This window comes from Chionomys nivalis, chromosome 1 (genome assembly GCF_950005125.1).
Source record: "Chionomys nivalis chromosome 1, mChiNiv1.1, whole genome shotgun sequence".
NCBI classification, from domain to species: Eukaryota; Metazoa; Chordata; class Mammalia; order Rodentia; family Cricetidae; genus Chionomys; species Chionomys nivalis.
In genome coordinates this window covers 142,873,601-142,892,230 of record NC_080086.1, presented here as the reverse complement: position 1 = coordinate 142,892,230, position 18,630 = coordinate 142,873,601, and the positions used below count along the sequence as shown (strand labels likewise).

The 18,630-nt window shown below is 43.7% G+C and overlaps 1 protein-coding gene across 2 annotated transcripts in view; it reads left to right on the top strand.

Annotated features, from left to right (window-relative positions):
- Positions 1 to 18,331, top strand: part of Creb5 (cAMP responsive element binding protein 5) — a 315,746-nt gene extending 297,415 nt beyond the window's left edge. For both annotated transcript variants that reach the window (XM_057777595.1, XM_057777588.1), the window contains 3 exons: positions 3,317 to 3,544; positions 10,914 to 11,022; positions 11,920 to 18,331. In XM_057777595.1, coding sequence (XP_057633578.1) covers positions 3,317 to 3,544; positions 10,914 to 11,022; positions 11,920 to 12,083 — 501 coding nt within the window. In that variant the 3' untranslated portion in view covers positions 12,084 to 18,331. The remainder of the gene's footprint in view (positions 1 to 3,316; positions 3,545 to 10,913; positions 11,023 to 11,919) is intronic.
- Positions 18,332 to 18,630: the final 299 nt, after the last annotated feature.

Genomic DNA, 18,630 nt, shown 5'->3' with positions numbered 1-18,630 from the left:
TTTTCCTAAGTAGCCGAAGGACTTGTCCAAGAGTGTGGTGAGCCCTAGCCACTTGGGGCTTCGAGCAAGATGACCTTCGGTGTCTCCTCCACCCATTCCTCTCTGCCCAGTCCTAACCAGCTGGGTCAGAATGGCACTGGAACCAGGGTCTGCCAAGGAATGCTTATTCACTTTCTCCTCCGCTGTCTGCCTCTGAAGAGACACAAGCTCTCAGACCAGGCAAGGTTTTGAACTCTTGAGCTCCCTGCCCTAACAAACCCAAGCCGGGAAAGGTAAAGGGGTGGGGTGGGGGGCGACCGTCACAGGCAACTTCCTAACCAATCTGTTAGATAAACTTAATTTTGCAGAGACCCCTAGTGGGGCTCTGCATACTGAGAAGAGATGCGCTATGCAGCACAGAACCAGCTCTTTCCTTGACTGACTTTGGAGACTATGAACAGAGATATAGATTAACGTCCCATAAACTTTGGCTTTCCCATTTGCCAATGGGATGAAATAAACAGACTCTCATGATTATGAAGCCACAGAGACTCTGAAAAAGTTTTCTAAACAAGTTATTCAGGATCAATTCTAAACTTTAATGATTCAAAAGAAGTTTAGTGAGTAGTTCAGTAACAACAGGTTCCCCTAGACTGTATTTTTATTTACATTTTAGTTAACTGATGTACTGGGATCTGCATAAAAAAAGAAAGAAAGAAAGAAAAAAGAAAAGGAAAGGAAAGGAAAAAGAAAAGCATCTCAGGCAAAGGCAATCCTTACACTCTGTGTTTGTTACTGAAGTATAAGGACATTAAGGTTTGGGCACCTTTCTGGGCACGTTATTTCAGAGACAAGTTTAACAGTTCTTTTTTAAAATATGAAAGCCATTCATTAGCTAAGTGCCAATTAGCCAACTGCCCTGTTTCAAGTCAGTAAGTGCCCAATTGTATATGCAATTAGCTAATTGCTATTGTAATTAGCTACACCCAGAGTTTCTTTTCTAAATCCTATTCTACAGAGAAAGACTCCATATCTGGGGATCGTTTAGACAATATTCTACACTCTACCACTCTTACGTTATGTGGACCTGGCTGATCACTGAGCAGATTTTGTCAAGTTCTTCAATTATTTGCTAGTCTGAACAGTAGATACAGAAATCTCCGGTCATCCTTTCAAATCTGAGAGTCGAAGTTAATTTGGGACAAATTCTGCTTCTTCACATGGCCATTTATTATATATATATATATATATATATATATATATATATATATATATATTTCAATCAAAATTTGCCAAGCAGCTCTGCAGAGAGACTTCCATCTTGAACATAAAACACACTGAGTCACGGTAGTTAGCAGGAACACAGATTCTGGTTTTAGGCCGTGTCTTCAAATCCTTCCGGCTGACTGTGATTTCCATGCCCAACATAGGCGTGAATTTCAGAAGGCAAGTGACACTTCATGGTCACCAGGAAGATTTCTTAACCAACATTCCCCAGGCCAAGTCCTGGACCCATACTGGGTCTCAACTCCCCCTCCGTTAGCACACAGGGTAAAGGTACAGGAAAGATATCTGAGCATCAGTTTGATTGACATCAGGGGAGTAGCACATGGCATTGAGAAGTCTTTGCTCTGAAGAATAAAATCCAGTTCTGCTTAATTTCATCTTGGGTAGTAAGAGATCTCACAAGAGAAAAGCAGACATGAAAGCGGCTGGCTGCAAAGAGCCAGCCTGCTTCCTCCTGCTGCCCGGCTCCGCAGGAGCCAGCTCAGGGGTCAGCGATGGAAATGACACACTTTGCTACATCTCAGCCAATGGCAGAGATTATGTCATAGGCAGCCACCCCTGTGAGTAAGACCCTAGACAATTGACTTACTTCATGAACCCTCTGTGATTGGGCCGAAAGGAATTGTCAATAAAGAGTTTCAGAAAACATCTTTGCTTTAGATAAAATTACTGAGATGCTGTTCAACCGACCTCCAAAGCCTGATTCTTTTATAGTTTAGTCATAGAAGGTTTGACAGAGTTTAGGGCTGAAATCCATCCCCATCGGTCAACTGATGTCAACCCGCGGCCACTATTAGTGTGATTACAGTCATTCTGATTGATTTCAATCATGGATGCTGGAATGTGTTAGTAAAGGGTTTTGAGCTTAGCTTTTTGAAAACTTTTTGCCTGTTATTTCTGTAGGTTAAATGTCTCTTGTAAAACAACTTTATAGGTATTACAACCGTAAACCTGGGTGACTGAGAGGCAGGAGCGGGAGGAAGGAGCAAAGTGCATTAGCAAAAGCATTAGGTGTCCAGACATATAAAGAGGAGTTGTAGAAATTTCACAAGGTACCGTGTGTCTGCTTCTTCCAGGGAAATAAAGCTGTCTGTGTGGGGGTCTCCAACCTTCCCATGTTGTGGCGTCCCTCGTAGGCCTTACAAGGGGTCTCGAAGCTTAGTAAAACTTTTTAATAAAGTATGTGACCACTCCTAGTGTTTCCTTATAATGTAGGTATGTGTGAGGCAACCTGTCCTCACTGTCTAACCCTACAGTGTACAACAGAGAGGAGGACTGGCCGCAATTACGAGCTTTCTAAGACCCTGTCCTACCCTAGAAAACCCTCCTGAGACCCCCCTCTCCTTAATTAGAACCCTGAGGACCTTGAAGACCACACTCACCTGGAGGCTGTAAGTCCAGTTAGTCCCAGGTACTAAAAATGGAACAGGACCCCAACTGCATTCTGCATTTGCAAGGCTTTTCTATAGGAGTCTAGGGGTGACAGTGACAGTGTCCCATAGGTGTGCTGCCCTGATGTGATTTAAACTCATTTGGAATCGAAGGAGCCCACAGCCTGCCCCGAGATTTTTCTGCAAAACAAAACAAAAAAGAAAACGCTGTCATGGAAATAGCCTTGACATCATCTGTTTCAGCCCAGTAACTGCCCAGGACCAATTTAATGTTTTTATTTTTTTTCTAAGATACAATAGCACAATTTAATGTTCTTTAAAGCATCTTAAATAAGACACTTTTAATACCCAAAGGAGAAACAAATGTTCCATGCCCTACCCCCATCCTCCAAATGCCCATCTAGAAAATAATTCCCCTGCTTGGGTCCTTCTGTTAGTCCCACCTGTATCTGGCCCAAATCCACAGACTGCAGTTCAGCGACTCTGGTCTCACACATGTGGTTTCACTGTTTATTTCATTCACTGAGAACAAGTTTCACATGCTTACTAAAAAGCAATGGACTTCCTAAGCTTTGCTCTTGTAACACTGGCTCGGAAGTCTTCCTTACCCAACATTTTCTTTTCGGTCCCCATCACTTGCTCCCTCTCGTTCCCCTCAGGTTTCACCAGCCACACAACAGATGCAACCAACCCAGAACATACAACCGCCCCAGCCTACAGGGGGACGCCGGCGAAGGGTGGTGGATGAGGACCCGGATGAGAGGCGGAGGAAATTTCTGGAAAGGAACCGGGCTGCTGCCACCCGTTGCAGACAGAAGAGGAAGGTCTGGGTGATGTCACTGGAAAAGAAAGCAGAAGAGCTCACCCAGACAAACATGCAGCTTCAGGTGCGGTCCCCAATCCCTTCCCCAAGCCTTGTCAGGGTTGGCATTTCCTGCCCTACAGCCGCTTGTTGACCCACGCATCCTACCACACACCTCGCCTCAGAGGAACCCCAGGCCTTCTCATCCAGCATTATTAAGTGCCTCGGTGCCATCGGTCCTCCCACAAGAGGTGAGGGACGCACGGGACCAAACACAGAAGCATGGCTTCAAGCCTGGGTTTGGCGGCTTACTGACTGCGCTAAGTTTTCTGGCTCTCGGTTTCCTCGTGTGTAAATGGGGAACAACTTTAGAGTTGGGGGAAAGATGTGAGCTATTGTCCATGATGCAGTTAGAATGGTCCCTGGCATGGAAGGCTTTTCATCTGGAAGCCATTTGGAACCACCAGGCTGAGGGTACCTTGGCATATACCCGGTTGTCTGTATTTCTGTTTTTTAATGGCAGAATATTTTATATGTTTGGTTGTTGTTAGCTTTGTGTGCTCTGAAAGTAAAAACCTGTTTTCATCTTCATTCCAAACTCAGCAAGGTTGGAATCTCGTGTGATTTTTGCTTTCCAGGGCTGGCATAGCTAGAGACATCTGTAGAGAAGCTGTTTCTGGGGTTGTCCTGGATGATGAGGAAAGTAACCAATGTGTGGGCTTCTCAGGAGGAACCCAGCAGGCCGATAATGCCATTCAGACTGTTGGTTCTAACATCAGGAAGGTTCTCAAGAGAAAATGGCAATTACGTTGATGTATGACAAACACCTTCAGGGACCTTGGGAAGTGTTTTAGATTCAACCAGTCCTTCCCAGAGTTGAGAGGGACCCATGGACATAAAGAAGGGTGTAAGGTTACTCAAAAGAAAGACTGTAACAACTTAGTAATTGATAGTCTCTCCAGCCAGTCTCAGAACACCTATAGGTAGGCTTTATTTGTTTGTTTGTCTGTCTGTCTGTTTGTTTGTTTAGAGACAGAGCATTGGGTAGCCCACACTGGCCTTGAACTTGCTGTGTATCTAAAGATGACTTTGAACCTCTGATCCCCTTGCCTCTAGCCAGAGAGTGCAGGCATTGAAAGCATGTGACATCACACTCAATTTTATGTGGTGCCAGGGATCAAGCTTCACTGATGTTAGGCAAGCTCTCTGCCACCTAAGCTTACATCCCCAATCGTCTGTGCATCCTTTCAAAGGAGCACTTGGGATGACAAACCCCAGTGTCTTTGCATTGTGAGTTTCATTAAACAGAAAGGAATCATGGCATCCAGTGTAAAAATCAGAAGTATACAGAGGAAGATTGGTGTATCTTCCTGAATTCAATAACTTATATTCATACCCCCCATCTAAATATATCGCCCTTTTTGTGACGATATGATGAAGTTAGAAAATGCACAGCTTACATAAAAGTAAGATCGAATGCCAGTTCGTGCACACATTTGGTACCATATCTCACTGCACCTCCTCCCTATTGGCTATTCCCTATTCTAGCATAGGACCTACTCAGGGTTTTTTGTTTTTATCATTGAACAAGCTCCCTGTCTCTAGAGTGTCCACAGGCTGGCGGCCTGACCAACTAGGTTTGATTGCAGAGCGTCAAACCACAAAGCAGTGTCTGGAGCTAGACACCTTCAAAGCCACAACTACACCCAGGCTGGGCAGAATAGTCTGTGAGGAGCTTTTAACAAGAGCGTGGATAAGCATTTTAGTATTCATGGCTCCATTTTCACTTTGACACGTGTTTAAAATGTTACTGAGGGATGGAGAAATGGCTTAGCAGTTAAAAGCACTTGCTGCTCTTCTAGGGGACTCAAGATTGGCTTGCAACACCCATATAGAGTGGTTTATGGCTGCCTGTACCTCCAGTTCCGGGACATCCAATGACCTCTTCTGGCCCCTTTGGAACCCGTATACACATGACATACATTCACACAGATATACACAAATTAAAAAAATGCCGAAGTATAATTGGAACCTTAAATCTATAGTTTCACAGGCACTATGGGTAACTCATTTTATAATAGATTACATTGTACAAATATGTTAAATGAGTGAACGCTCCGGGCTGGGCAGACCCAGCACACATGGTGGCATTGGCTAAGGAACGAGCGAAGCAGGAGTTACTTCCTAGCAGTTCTGAGCTCTACGAGAGGATGGTGGAAGCCCACGGGGTTCCCAATTTGAGAACCGTTGACTCTGGGAATCTTTGTTACATCCTGTGAATATAAGCTGTTTCATGGCATCTTCTGCTTCTACAGACTAGAATCAGGAGAAAGTCCCTCCCTCAGTTGCACAACTACAATGTCTCCAGACATTGCCACTTGCTTCCGCCCCCGGTTGGAGTAGAGAGTGTGGTGGTACAAAAATCAGCTTCAGATGAGCGCAAGTTCTTTAAAACAGAGCCGTGAATAGCCGGCAGACACATGTCAGATTCAAAACTTTAAATCAGTGTGAATTAAAATGAGTCCTTGCGGGTTTTCTCTGGGATCTTTGCTGCGGAGAGTCACAGCAGAAAACTGCACAGAAAGATGCCCTGGAGTCTGAGGTCAGATGCGTTTGGGCCTTGACATGTACTTATTTATGACTGCTTTCAAAAAACATACAAAGTCCATTTACCCTTTGCTGGGCACTAATTTACTGTGTGTGTGTGTGCGTGCGCAGGCTTAATATTTTAGAGCCCAAATAGCTAAGACGGCCAAGAAAAAGAGGTACTAAGTCCCAAGAACAGAGATTACAAAAAACAGAAACCTCAGCCCTAGAGAGTCTATGCAGCAGACACTGGTAATTTTTGGTTACAAAATCAGTATAGGGAAAGCAAAAAAGCTCAGCAAGACCACTTACTGACCGTTCTCAACCACGGCCTGCAGCACTGGGGCCAGAGGGACAAAAGCCACAGCAGCCCCGTGTTCTCTCTTGTACTGTACGTTGTGTGTCATGCCCTGTGGTGTGGGGGAGAATGTCACAGCCTCTGCCACCTTTGGGTGACCCTTTTCCACTCACCGTCAGAAGAAAAAGGTGTCTCTCTTGAGACTGGTTCCATGAGCCAGATTTTAAGTAAACAGAAATAGAAGGTGCTAAACAAACAAAGTGCAGCCAGATGGAATAGCCAAGGTCCGAGTGGCCAGCTGCCACCTTTGAGTTGTTTTCCAGAATAGAACCTTCTGGTCAGGCTGCCGTAGAGCTCTGGGTTGGAAAAACAAGACCTGGGGAAACAAAAAGCAGACCCCAGTCTTCCTTGCCTATTTCACAGCACATCTTTGCCCAAGAGGTCAACACAGGTGTAGGACTTAGAAAAAGTTAGAAAAAGCCTAACCTGACATTTTACTACATGGAGAAACTAAGGTTTGGGGAGATCAGAAGTCACCCCAATGTCAGATTATCAGTAAGTATCAAAAGAGTGAGTGAGGACGTGGGCAAATCACCTGTGGCCCTAATCACTGCCTTGACATCTTTCCCTTCTAAGAAGCCCGTGTGCTGAGGGGGTCTGTGTCCGTGTGTACTGCTGTGACCGTTCACTGCTGCTGTGGCATTCCTAGGTCACTTGCGTTCTGTGGGGATATGGAAATCATCTGGTCACCCACTAAAGTAATTGCTTTTCCTTTTTAGTGCAAAGACACATGGTCTAAGTTGATGCTGAAATTTTAGACACACGAACCCAGGTCTGGGACTTGGCAAGGGAGCAGGCCAGATGGAAACTGTTGCTTGACAAATTGAAAGTCCTTTGTTTCTGAGGGGACCAAACCTGCCCTCAGCTAATCTGAAAAAGGGGGGGAGGGGTTCTGGGCCCTTTGTGGCAATTATGTTTTTGGCACAAACTCCAGCTTATACCAAGAAGCATTGTGGATTTATCATATAACAAAATGACATTACCAAAGCCCCGAACTGTCAATGTGCCTGTCAGGGAATTTTGAACGTGCCATTTAAAGGATATTATTGAAGTGTGGAACACCTCGACATGATTGCTACTTCACCCCCAGGCAGATTTGTGGATTAAAAACACATCAGCGTGACAGGATCCCGCTCTAACCATCATTATCTAAATAGCTAACTCCTTTAAGAACAGCAACCTCAGAATCATTCCACAGCTGAAAGCAGAAAGGACTGACTTCAACCAGAGGGTGCGTTTATTAGTTATACTTTGTTTTTAAAAACTGTTTTTCTACAAGCACCAAGGTGAACTTCAAAGGTGAACTTTTTCCTCAATTCATAAAGTGAGTTGATGCCTCACACGGTTCTGGCTTTTATTTCCTCGCTGAACTTCTAGGCCAAAATTGACTTCTTCCATGCATTTTTGAGACATTTGCTATCTGGTTTTTCTCTTACAAAATGAATTCAAGGTGATTCTAGTCCTCTTACCTTGAAAAAGATTTTGACTAGAAGCACAGTCTAGTGAGTGTGCATTCCCTGCTTCCGTCTTCTTTGGATGCAGAGTCCTTAGACGCCGTGTGTGTAGAGCATCCCATCTAGGACAGCAGTCCAGTCTCCCTTCCCCAGTTCAGCGGCTCTTGCCCTTTGTCAACTTAAAGGGCCTTTGTGGCATCTGATGAAGGTTCCAGACACTCTTTCTCAGTGCGAGTGCATATGTGCACATACATGCTCTCTCTCTCTCTCTCTCTCTCTCTCTCTCTCTCTCTCTCTCTTTCATGAAACTATGGCTATGCACTGTGTACTGTTAGCATCTGATTATCCAAAGGGTGCTGGGGTTGGCTTCCTTGTGAGACACAAGGCCTGGAATATAAGCACCTGAGAGAATACCCAGAGTAGTTCACTGGCAAATGAAGATCGAGGTCAGCTCCTTCGTTTGATAGTTAGGTAACTGGCTTTCTCAACAGTGAGGCAACACAAAAATCCCTCTGGAATAAGAAGCTGTCTTTCTGGGAAGAAATAAACCAGTCCAGCCATCTTGGTTTGGATGTGGGTGGAGTGGTTTGAAAAGTCAGCCCCTACTACTGTCCTTAGAAGTAGGGCGTCATTTTGTTTGACTCTCGGTGCTAGAGAGGCAGTCCAGGGTCTTGCCCTTGCCAGCAGGCACTGTACCACTGAGCCACCCCTTCAGCCCCCACCCCTTCGGTCCCCACACCTGATCATGCTGCTCAGCCCTAGGAAAGAGCTGCTTTCCCTGTGGGTGGCTGTACGAGAATTCCAAGGCTCCCAGGCTTTTTCTTATTCCCCACAGCATCAGAGTAATGTGTATTGAAGCCAGGGCTGCTTACTTCTCTCTGGTGATGTTCTTAACTGGTATTCACTTCCCAGCTATGACTGGGCCAACTAACACAATTACTAACATGAGAAATATGTACAAATTCAAGTATATCCTTAAATGATGGTCAGTTTTTCCCAGCACTCTGAGTCCCTACTTCATTTTTAGATAGCTTTTATTTTTTTTATGTTATGTTTTTTTTTCCTACATGGATGTATATACACTATGCATGCATCCAGTGCCCATGGAAACTAAAAAGGGCATTGTTGAATGCCCTGGAACTGGAGTTACGGATCGTTGTGAGCTACCATGTGGGTGCTGGGAACCCAAACCAGGTCCTCGCAAGAGGCCTGAACCATCTCTTCAGTCCTTGTTCCTGAATCCTTACAGAACTTTACACCACTCGAGATCTCGGTTTTTCTCCTTACAACACATTAATGAACCAAACGCTACTGAGGCTTAGTTTTAATGAGAGGCCTAAATGTGTGCTGCTTCATAGTGCAGTGGCTCCGTGGAAACGGAAAATGTGTCGTGAAAGAGTTTAGGATGCGTTCCCACCAGTAATGTGGAAAGTTGGCCAGTGGCATTATGGGTATTTCAAAAAATAGCAATGGACACACCCTGACCAGAGCTCAAATCTTGCTCAGGACACAGTGGGGGACAAAATGGAACCTGCCTTCACCTTCTCCAAGTTGGCCAACGACCTTCAAACATGATTTATTTCTAATTCAAGAAGTGTTAAGAAAGCAAAATGATAAAGTTTGGCTTTGTTTGCTAATTTTAAAATTACTTAGTTTATTGTGAGGTGTGTCTGTGCCCGGTCACACATGTTGAGATTGGGGTAACCATGGAAGCTGATTCTCTGCCTCACCATGTGGCTCCTAGGGACTGTACTGCAGTCCTCACTCCTGGTGGCAAGCCCCTTTGCCCACCGAACCACCCCCATGTTTGGCCTTCATACTTTGCTAGTTGTTTTCTGCGCCACAGTAGAAAAGGGGTGGGGTTTTGTGCCATCTTCTAAGTGCCATTGCCTGCATCATCTGCAGCTAAACATGTTGCTGGGGGCACAGGTGTCAGGACATGTGTGTTCAGAAAAAACATCATTGCTAAAGTACACAGGTAGTGGGACATTTCATCTTGATGTGTGAGCGCGAAAATATACACACGTCGGAGTTCTCCGTTTCAGTTTGAGTCGTTTGATTTTATTTTTAAACAGGTTTCTAAGAAAAAGTCTATATAGTAGTCTAAAGGTGACTCTTTCTGACATATTATTTTAAGGAGAGCTTGGTCAGGGGGGCATACAAAGAAGGTTATTTAAACATCGTAATTCAGGTAGAGTTCAAAGAAGAGCTGGTTGATGACTGATGGGAATTTCCCTGTAAAATAAAGTTGCCCCGAATCGCCAAATGTCACTTTGGGCGATGGCTGGCCCCTGTCAATTGTACTCACTGGAAGTAGAAGGTACCATTTGCCTTCATGAATGCTCTCAGATTTAAGAGCAATTTTCCTGTATCATTAGGTGACTTATTCATATTTAGGTGAATTTCTCGTTATTACCATTTTTGGAAGTTTGAAGGATAGTGGGGAAAACTTCTGCAGTTGAGACATTTGTTACTTCATTAGCAATCTGTTCAGCGTGCAGTTGAATCCAGTGCTCCAAATGCATTTACAGGTGGGAGATATTCTTTAGAGGGAAAAAAAAAACAGTTTCAATTTTTCAAGTAACTTCTATACTTCTAGGAATGTTCTTCTCTAGTTGATTTTTGCCTGGAAAGTCAAATTTGTGTCCTGGGTGTCACCAAGCTCATTGTATGTTATACTATTTCTGAGCCCATCTTCTAAATGCTAAAAATGAGGTTGGTGGAGGATGACCTAATTGTGTTTTCTCTCTCGGGTTGCATGGTCAGTGAAGAGCAGGGCTTCTCACCTGTATAACCTGGTTCCAGGGCCCATCACTTAAAGGGGATAGTCTGTTTTTTAAGTAGGGTTCAGTTCCTGGGTTAAACTCTGGTCTCTTCAAAAGACCCATAGCAAATTGAAGGAAAGCTACAAAATTCAGATCCATCTCTCCAAATAATATTCTTAATGCCATTTAGACACAAACAATAAAGTTGGAGGATTTTGTGGTTGAAAGTGGGTGGGACTTTGCACTTGCACTTTTTTGCCTTCTCAACACAGTTTTAATGTGTCTTTCCAGAATGAAGTATCCATGTTGAAAAACGAGGTGGCCCAGCTGAAGCAGCTGTTGTTAACACATAAAGACTGCCCAATCACAGCCATGCAGAAAGAATCACAAGGATATTTAAGTAAGTCACCGTTTCATTCTTTAGAATCCACATTTTTTTAATCACTAATTTTGCACGGCATTTTATTAAAAGGGAAAAATACAGTCTAGGTTGCACACGCAAGAAGATATACTGGAAAAATTGAGTGATTACAGGCCCTCCTGCCGGGGAGGGGGGCAGTCTTTCCTGACGTCTCCAACACCATGCCCACCACTTCCTGATAACTTCTGGCCGTACTTTCCCTAGCATTTCTGCATTGCCAAATTCCAGCTTTGTAGCCAGGAAGAAACTAGTCTGTGGGGGTCCAATTACCAGCGGCCTGTTGATCCGGCTGAGGACTCTGCAGGCTGGGAGGCAGCACTGGGTGGATCACTTTTAGTGTCTCAAGAGATGCCTCCTGTTGCCCACCAGTCTGGCAAGTTCCTGGGCTGTTCGAGTTTACCAATAGGCAAAGTGGGGCCCCTTTTCCCATCTCCACTTGCTGCAGTATACTAAAGGCTGGTTGTATAAGGGATGGTGAGAGGAAGAATGATTCATAGGTGAAGGTCAATTTGTTTTCAAATAATTTTTTAGATTGAGCAACACAGATTCTCCCACCATATGTGAGTATTTTTCCACATTTAATATACGAATGGCTGCTATCTGAAAATACAAGATGAGGAAGTTCACACGCAAAGACTCAAACACAAGGAGTCATTTTTTACTGATGGAGAAAGTATGGTTTTACACGTAGCTATAAACCCTGGAAGGATTAGCTTTGTGGTTTCGGTTTAAAATGAAGTTTTGGCGGTACCTTCCAGAAGAAAATGTGTGAAACTCTTCTACACGAAGTAAATGTCTAATAACGTTTTTATTTGTTCCCAAGGAGTTCCCACAAGAAAGAGCTATATTTGTGTGTGTGTCTGTGTTCTCTTCTAGGTCCGGAGAGCAGCCCTCCCGCGAGCCCTGTCCCAGCATGTTCGCAGCAGCCCGTCATCCAGCATAACACCATCACTACGTCCTCCTCCGTCAGCGAGGTCGTGGGGAGCTCCACCCTCAGTCAGCTCACAACTCACAGAACAGACCTCAATCCTATTCTTTAAAAGGCAGTGGTCAGACCTGGCCCCCCGAGAAGAGCTGGACCATGCCATACATCCTTTCTCCAAAGGGCATTTTTAGAATTCACTCAGACCAGGAAGACGCCTCAGCCCTTCAAAGACTGGCTTTCCTTTTTATAGTTATTATGGAAATGTTGTCTTTTATACTTAGTTATATAAGAAAAAGGGAGTTATGCAATGAATATCTATCAGCTTGGGAAGCAGGCTGGTGCTTTTCTCCGATTTTCTGGTACCAGTTTCTTGTTTATAAACGGAATCTTTCCTGTATATAGCCATAGTTTCAATCTTACCAGTCCAACCCTTTGCCTGGAACAACGAATCTTGTTAAAACTACAGCTTTTAGCCAAAATGAGGTATACTTCGATGTCAAGTGCGGTGGATCCACAGGAACTGGGTGGGAAATCTGGTGATGTCATAACTCATGTTGAGTTTGTGCTGTGACATCACCAGAACCTCAGATAAACGCATGGGCTTTCCTGAGTTTGTTTTCGTGCTAGAAAAAAAGAAAGTATGGTCCATCGTTGTCCCAAGAGAGCCACCAAACATCTCAGGCCCTCTCCTGCTCTTGCTCACTTGCTCAGATTGTCCAATATTCTTCTCCACTGCCACTTCCCTGGGTTCCTTATTCACTCTTGGCTTGCCTTTCCCCCTTTAGCTTTGCATGTGAAGAAGAAAATAATGTCTAAAGAGGGAAAAGAGCAAATCTTGAGAGTGTGGACCTAGCCATTGCTTCACTCGACTTTAACCCACAGCTGGAGTTCATTCGACTCTTGCCTTTCACAAAATAGCAGCCGGGAGATGTTTAATGTGCCTGATTTAATGTTTTTAATAACCAGAGCAAATAAAAAGCGATTTGGTTATAGGTGAAGCCCTATTGAATGCCAGCTGTGGAGACACTGGGGAAAGGAACTTTGTAAGCCCCAACTGTGAAAGTTCAAATTAGGACGTGGGTTCTGACATCACACCCTCAAATTACAACCTGTTTCTATGGCCTGTCTATAATGTTGAAACCCCATGCACTATATAATAGTTCAGAAGGGCTCTGTTCACTACACAGATTACATTGTTCAATCATCAGCTGCTAATAGCCTAAGATTTATTATTATTATTTTTCCTAAGCCTATGGAACCAGCTCTGCTATTCTGGTGGGCAAAAGCAGGCTCACTCCTGGAGACAGAGAGGGAGAAAGCAAGGCCAGTGCTTCTGCAGGGTGCTTGTAATCTGTCAGACAGACAGACTCTCCGGCTGCCAATCAAGTTCCATGGAGGTGGCCAGGCTGATGCGCTCTTATGGACGGTTCTGATTCATATTTTCAGCAACTTCCATAGACCTGCCCATGATGAAAAGCAGATCAAACCCACACCACAGTTGTGCCTCCTTGAAACAAGCCATTCGACTGCTCTGCTGGTGTTTTGGTATCATGTGTTTCTCACTAGCAGTCTAGGCGTATGCTGGTGTCTCATCTCCGCCCAACTACTACTTCACCTCTAACCTGTGTGTGGGTGTGTGTGGGTGTGTGTGCCTGAGTGCGTGCGTGCGTGTGGAGACGTGTGTGTTTATGAACAGTATAGGTTTTAAAAGAACAGTATTTTACAGAAGCTGTCACTTTTATAAGAGTTCAGTAAAGGAAGGATGTACTTTTTCGCTCATTATAGTTTAAAAAAATCTATTTTAGAGGAAAAAAAGAAACTATGAGGGCTCTGAAGCATGACTTTTATAACTAGGTTCAGTTTTATCTAATAACTTACTTTTAAAATCAATATTTATCAACAGTTTTTTTTCCATGTATGCTGTGCTTTTGAGAGACAAGTTTGACTGTTCAATAAAGCTTAAGACTTGGATATATGACCTAAGAATAAGAAAACAAATGCAAAAAAAAGTAAAAAAAAAAAAAAGAAAGAAAGATAAAGAAGAATGAAAAGGGAGGAGAGAGGATGGGGTGAGCAGGATTTTCTGTTGTATTTTAGGGGATGTAAAGTGTATCATTTTCAAGTATTTTAAATACTGAATTCATATTGTTATTATTTTTTTTTTCTGAATTCCAGCAGTAACAGAATGGCTTAACCTAACTGGCTTCCTAGAAATGTTTAAGACTTACATTTGAAAGAAGTTAATATTCATTGCTGTGGTTTGAAATCAAAGTAATTTTCTGCAAAATTCCATCCTTAGACCATGTAGACATTTTGCTCCCCTCAAAAGACAAGGGGGCAAGTCGGGGTGGCGGAGCTAGTAGCTAGTATCTTCCATTTGCTTTGAGTAAGCAAGACCCTTTCCTGCCTGCATGCATAGCACTTGAAGGAAGGGATTTCTTTTTTAAAACCACTGGTAACACCACAATGTCCAGGGAGTGGCCTGCCTCTGGAATGACAATTTTTAGTTTACTTCTCTCCCACCTCTAGGCTGAAATCCTTAGCTGTTAAACAGGCAGGCTTTGCAGCTAAGAACTTGCCTGCGTTTTCTGAATTCAGCGGCTCGACAGCTTGACTGATGTGCATTATTTATAGCTCAATTATGTCTGTTTTTTATGCTAAGTAGGCAAGCCACCACACACAGCAAACCTTTCTCAACATATAATTAGAATAAACTGCCTTCTTGCTACGTGCAGGGCCTGTAGGTGTGTTTGTTTGCAGCAGGGAGATCCTGCAGAGAGGGCTCCAGCTAGTCAGTACTCCCTACAGTCCCGAAGAGAAAAACTTCTTTTGGTGAAATCTAATTCCTGGTCCATCCCTAGTAAAGTTTCCACATAAAGGTCCAGACTTCATTGGATGGCAGAGCCTTCCTGAAACGACCCTGGCAGTGACTGCCACACACTGGCCACTCCAGGAGAGCATCCTTTAATGCCATAATCTTCTCCCAGCCAGTTACGATGTCAGCCATGCAGACTCTTGGTGAATTGGAGATAATGGTCTTTGGAGTCCTCCAAAGGACGGAAGCCCCAGCAACACTGCCTCTCCTAACTCCTGTGTGGCTGCATCATCACAGGATCTGCTTCTAAAGTCCTTGCCAGCCTCCTGGGCGCTTCTCCAGTCCCTCCCTGCCTGCTAAAGTACCAAGAGCCAGTAACTTAGTTCACCCCAGAGCACTTCTGCCAGGTGGCTTCTCACCAGATACAGGCTTTGTTTCTCTTTGACGCCTTCCTTGATCTATGATTTGGGGGGAGGTAGATTGAAAGCCCAGCCCCAGATGAAGGTACTAATCTCAAAGCTAGATATCGAGTTATGTGTGGTCCCAGGTGATCCTTTCCTACCCTTCTGTCAACAAGTGCAGGTCGCCATAGTAACCCAACTTGTTGGAGTAGTATGTGTGCCATCATGGTGTGTGTATCATGAGAATGTGGGTGACTGACTCAGCCTGTGCTCCTTGGAGCTTATCTGGTCAAGAAATAAAACACAGTGCACGTTCCGAGAGAGCTGTCGGTAGGGAGTGTTCAGGTGTCTGTTGTCTGCTAGTAAAGCAAATTGTAGTAGCTTAGAGGTTGCCGTGAAAACCATAAACCAGCTTCAGAAAAACAGCAACAACAAACAAACAAACAAAAACAGCCCTTAGCTGGAATTATTTAGAAGCACCAGTAACTGCTCTAAAACTAGCCTTCCAGTTAGGGTAGAATGTCCTTCTCTTTGAGTGATGAAGCCATCTGAGAAAGTATGTATGTATGTATGTCTATACAGTGGGATTCAAGGACCAAAGCAAAATTTGAACAGGAATCTATTAATTTAGAATTATAAGATATTTATTAATAAATGTTATTTTAAACATTCCATTTCAAAAGTATTTTTCTGTAGGGTCTATGTGTCTGGAAAGCGTTAGTTCATAATAAACTATCCTAGTGAGGGTGCTGTTTTCTTCAGGGCTGTGGATGGCTGTTTCCATCCCTGGAAGCCCGTGCTTAGACCTCTGTGCGTAGACCTTTGGAGGCTTGTTTGCTGCTCTGTGAGTTATCGGTTAATCTACATTCTGAACAAGGTTGGTTTTTTGTTTTTTTTTTATTAAGTATTTCTTCTTTTCATGTTTAAAGTAAGTGCTTTCATGTAGGAAGCAAATTCAACTGAAGGGCATCGGTAACAAAAACCAGAACAGCTATTTTATTTTATTTTATTGTATTGTATAAAATGCCTTCCTCCTCCTTCTCATCACTGCACAACTATCTCCAAGAACACCTTGTACTACTCAGCTCCCTGCAGCAGCCTGGGTCCTCATGAACAGTGTGCAGTGGCTTCAAGTCTTTCTAGCTCCATCCCATCGCCATACCTGAAGGGGAGGGAGGTCACCTGCCCTGGTGAAGCCGTGCCTATGCCGCAGCAGCGGTTCAGAACCTCTCTTCTGCTTCGAAACTAATTTCTATCTTAAAGTTGCACTTTAGCTCTTTGATCCCTTCCCCTTCTCTGCTTCTCCCCCTAACCTTTCTTGATCTTCGACTTGCCTTGGCTCCACCCTGTACAAGTGTTCTCTGAAGGCTCCATGATGCACCATTTCAAGTACTTTATAGAACATTTAGACCTGGATCACGGGTGCGCACTCATTCTTAGCACGGCTGAGCGGCGCTTCTCGCAGCCTCCTGAAGCCTGCTCCAAGAATGTCAAGAAGAGCCAGTACACAGTATGATTTATCCCCCTTGATCTCTTTCTTCTTTGCATGGTTTTGAAAATTGCTATATTATGCAACAGATGTGGGCAGCAACTAGCTATGCTTACGATTTTCTATCTCATCCTCCGAACCAAAGTGTCCTGAAAAAGCCGGGAGACTTCTCCGCTGGTGTGCCACGACGTGCACACACCACTCTTGCCCATAGCCTCTGTCACTAGCCAGAGTCGTTGTCAGGCTGTGGAAGCAACAGGGGCCCTGTCCTCTTATTCCTCAGTCTCAAAAATACAATGTTGCCTTGTAGCATGATCAAGGACAGCACCTCTGTTTTATAATCCCAGCCTACGAGGGATCGGAAGACAAAGGAGCAATAAACTTTCGAGTAAAAAAAAAATCCCATACCAAAACACACATAGAGAACTTCTCAAATCAGCCTAGCTCATCGTGTTGTGATCATAGAAATATGTCCCCATGTTCAAAGTCTCTTGCTATTATTATTCCTTGTGGAACTTTTCAGTGATGTTATGCTTGTAGCCAAATTGCTTAAAGAGTGTTTATATATTTTTTCTTTATAAATCATCTATTTTTTGAAAAAGAAAAACCTATTTAACTGCAAACTAAAGATAGAATAAAGCCAAATTGCCAGCATTTGTTCAAACATTAATACCAGTAAGTGGGCCTCTGATGCCTTTCCAAGCTTATCATCAGGAAGGAATCAATAATCAACCGCTATATTTAAACCAAGTTAAAGCATCTAGCTCATTAGAAGTCAAGACTTAGGAATTCCTTCCTAAGCCATTTAAGGTTTCCCTACATTGGGGTTTATATTGTAGAACTTTATAGGGATTTTTTTAAAACATAAAATCACTTCACCTCACATTGGAGAATGTGGGACCTGAATAAATTAGCTTTAACTACATCATTAAAATCTTCCACACAATCAATGCATTAGATTCTCATTTGCTCCTTTATAATGCCCCACACCGCTGAAATTGCAAGAGGAAGTAGCAGTGCCCCACAGTGGGAGTTAAGGGAAGGGACTCCTCCCAAGCAGCTGCAGGCAGGAAGACCTTCCCATTCCTTCCTTTCCAAGACCTTTGCTAGTCTCATCTGCCTCGCAGAGAGGAATGCTGCCTTTTGAAGATTGTCTCTGAGGGGAAAAAATGCTTGAAATGTTCTCTGAATAGACCAACAAGTAATGGCTCCATTCAAACATGATGTTCTAGGACAATTGGAATAGAAACATTGTCCAAAAATGTAATAGAAAAAAAAAGTTTAGCACTGTGTAAAGTATGTGTTGGCTGAAAAAGCCCCCCACCCCCCAAAAAAGGTGCCGTCACTTTAAGTTCTGGACTTGGGGTTGTTTGTCATTGTAAACAGCAAAACCTTTGTGTTTGTGTGTCTGTCTGTAAAGCAACCACCTTCCAATTGGAGGGAGAAAAAAAAAAACCCTGGGGGGTGCATATGTGTAAATATTTGCTGCGGCATTTTAATGTGTTTAATTCTCTGTTTCGCTTTTTGTTGCATTGTGAACGCATTTATTGTTACCAGTGGACACTGAGTTCATTGAGACTGTTCGACTAGGTCAGATTTTTACTTCTCTTTCTAGCAAGAAGAGACAAGATTTTGTGCATTTGTACAAATGTTAATATCACCGCAATTCCAATACAATAAAGCACTCAAATGCAAGTCGTGTGTGGGGCATTTGCATGATGGAATTTGGGCTCAGAGATTCTGCATACAGTCTCGGGGATTCTGCATACAGTCTTGGGACCGCCTGGTGAACCAGGACTTGTGCCCAAGGTCGCTGTTGTGTGGGGAAAAGTCAGGGAGAGGGTTTCTCCTTCCCAGAGCATCTCTGCATGCCTCCTTTTCCACCCAGCTTCTCAGCAGAGAGCGCTGGTAACAGATTCTTATTGGCCTGGTTACCCCTGTACTTTACTAAGGATGG